This window comes from Aphanomyces invadans (genome assembly GCF_000520115.1).
Source record: "Aphanomyces invadans strain NJM9701 unplaced genomic scaffold supercont1.6, whole genome shotgun sequence".
Taxonomy (NCBI): Eukaryota; Oomycota; class Saprolegniomycetes; order Saprolegniales; family Verrucalvaceae; genus Aphanomyces; species Aphanomyces invadans.
Genome location: NW_008580151.1, coordinates 1,623,449 through 1,625,180, shown reverse-complemented (window position 1 = coordinate 1,625,180; position 1,732 = coordinate 1,623,449). Strand labels below are relative to the sequence as shown.

The window sequence follows — 1,732 nt, the reverse complement described above, 5'->3', positions numbered from 1 at the left end:
AACGTTCAAGTCGGGGCTCTTGCTAGGCCAGTCCACGAGGAAGACGCCCGAGTCTTCAATACGCGTCTTCGTCTCCTTAGAAGCGTGGATAGATGCATTGTCTTGTTGGAACACAGCAATCTGGTCTTTGAGACACTCTTGCACTTTTCCAAAAACGGGAACAGATACGTCTCAAGTGTCTTGCAATACTTCCCCGAGTTTTGTAGTTCTTCAAGGTATGCGATTTCAGACTTTCCCAACATGCTCCATAACGCTGCTATCCCGCTGACCCGCTTCGAGTACACTTTTTCGTCACTACGGATGCCACAGCAGTACGCGCGTTATCCATTCGGGCCGTCCAAGTCGAACTTCTTTTCGTCCGAGAAGACAACTAGACGCCAAAAATCCAGCTTCGCCATGTGCTATACAACGAAAGCACAGCGCACCTTCAGATACGGCGCCGGCTTCATCTTCTCGTATTTGATGAACTTGCTCGATATTGGCACATTGAGCACGGTGCGGGCAGTCACCCGCACCGATAGTGTCTTGGCGTTACGCTGTTGACAAGTTTCGGACGATGGCGTTGCGGTAAATGCGATATATGTTACGCTTCGTCAACTTCACGCGCATTCCCGACCGCTTCTTCGTACCGTAGGTATCCGGGGACTTCAGGTACGAACACACTAGTAACACAGATCGTTGGAATCGAAGTCCAATCTCACGATTGGACATTTTTTCCTGCTTCCAGGCCAAAATGTGGCTCATTTCGATGCCTGTGAGCTTGTGGTCCCTTGGCATGATGCGCGATTGACCAATTTTATCATGATTTGCGCCACAATCTTGCCTATTCAATGACCAATATATGTTGGTAAATTCAAGCTCACCGGCTGTATTGCACTGTAGACATTGCTCTTGGAGGTATACCCTTCATGGGAAACAATCTCCGAAGTCTTTGTGTTTTTTTATCTGACATTAATCGCGATAACGGTTATACTGAAGATTTCAATGTGCGTGTATAATTATTTCGCGCACTGTACATGTCGTTTTGGTGGATCCTGTGTCATTCCCTATTTGCCGCACAGCATTTTCGAAAAGTAACCTTTTCGCAAATTACTTTGCTTTTCAAAGTACATCCATTTCAGCCAGTCACAAATTTACTCGTCATGTACACAAATCTGCATGTTGTACGTCGCAGTTTGAGCAATGTCAAACAACGTTTTCACTTTCCAGAAGCCACTTCTACACGTAAATGTGACCATGGCATCGACCAAGATACATACACCTTTTGTTTCGACGGGCCATTAGAAATTTCACAATATTCACTTGTCCATGGATCGCCGAGCCATGGTGTCCCCGCGACGCGCAGCCACTTCACAACGGCCAAGATGCCGTTGGATGCAGCACGGTACTTGGTGTCTATGGAGCATCCTTGGATTCGGTTTGCATATCGTCATTGCACAACTTCCAAACGTCCAGTGGCTGTAGCGCTATTCTATGCATTCTTGGAACAGCCCTCGCGTCGTTTTGCATACTGGGACGATCGTTCTCCGCAGCCCCATTTATGGCTTACATACTTCTCACCGATGTTCATGCAGAAGTTCAAACGCATCATTGTGATCGTCACAGCGGCCCCATTGCTCATGGCAGTTGTGTAACCTTCGGAACAAAGCATGATGAGGAAGAGGATGACCGCAAGGTCCCCTGCGAAGAAGTCGTGTCAATTGCCCAAGGTAAGCAACCCATGTCAAGTTGC

General features: G+C 47.6%; 1 protein-coding gene across 1 annotated transcript; it reads right to left on the bottom strand.

The window, feature by feature from the left end:
- Nucleotides 1–320: 320 nt before the first annotated feature.
- On the bottom strand, nt 321–449 carry H310_04125 (hypothetical protein; the record flags this gene model as incomplete). The annotated part of the gene is made up of 2 exons (XM_008868313.1): nt 321–401; nt 426–449. 2 exons carry the CDS (start codon nt 447–449, stop codon nt 321–323), a joined length of 105 nt encoding a protein of 34 aa, XP_008866535.1.
- Nucleotides 450–1,732: the final 1,283 nt, after the last annotated feature.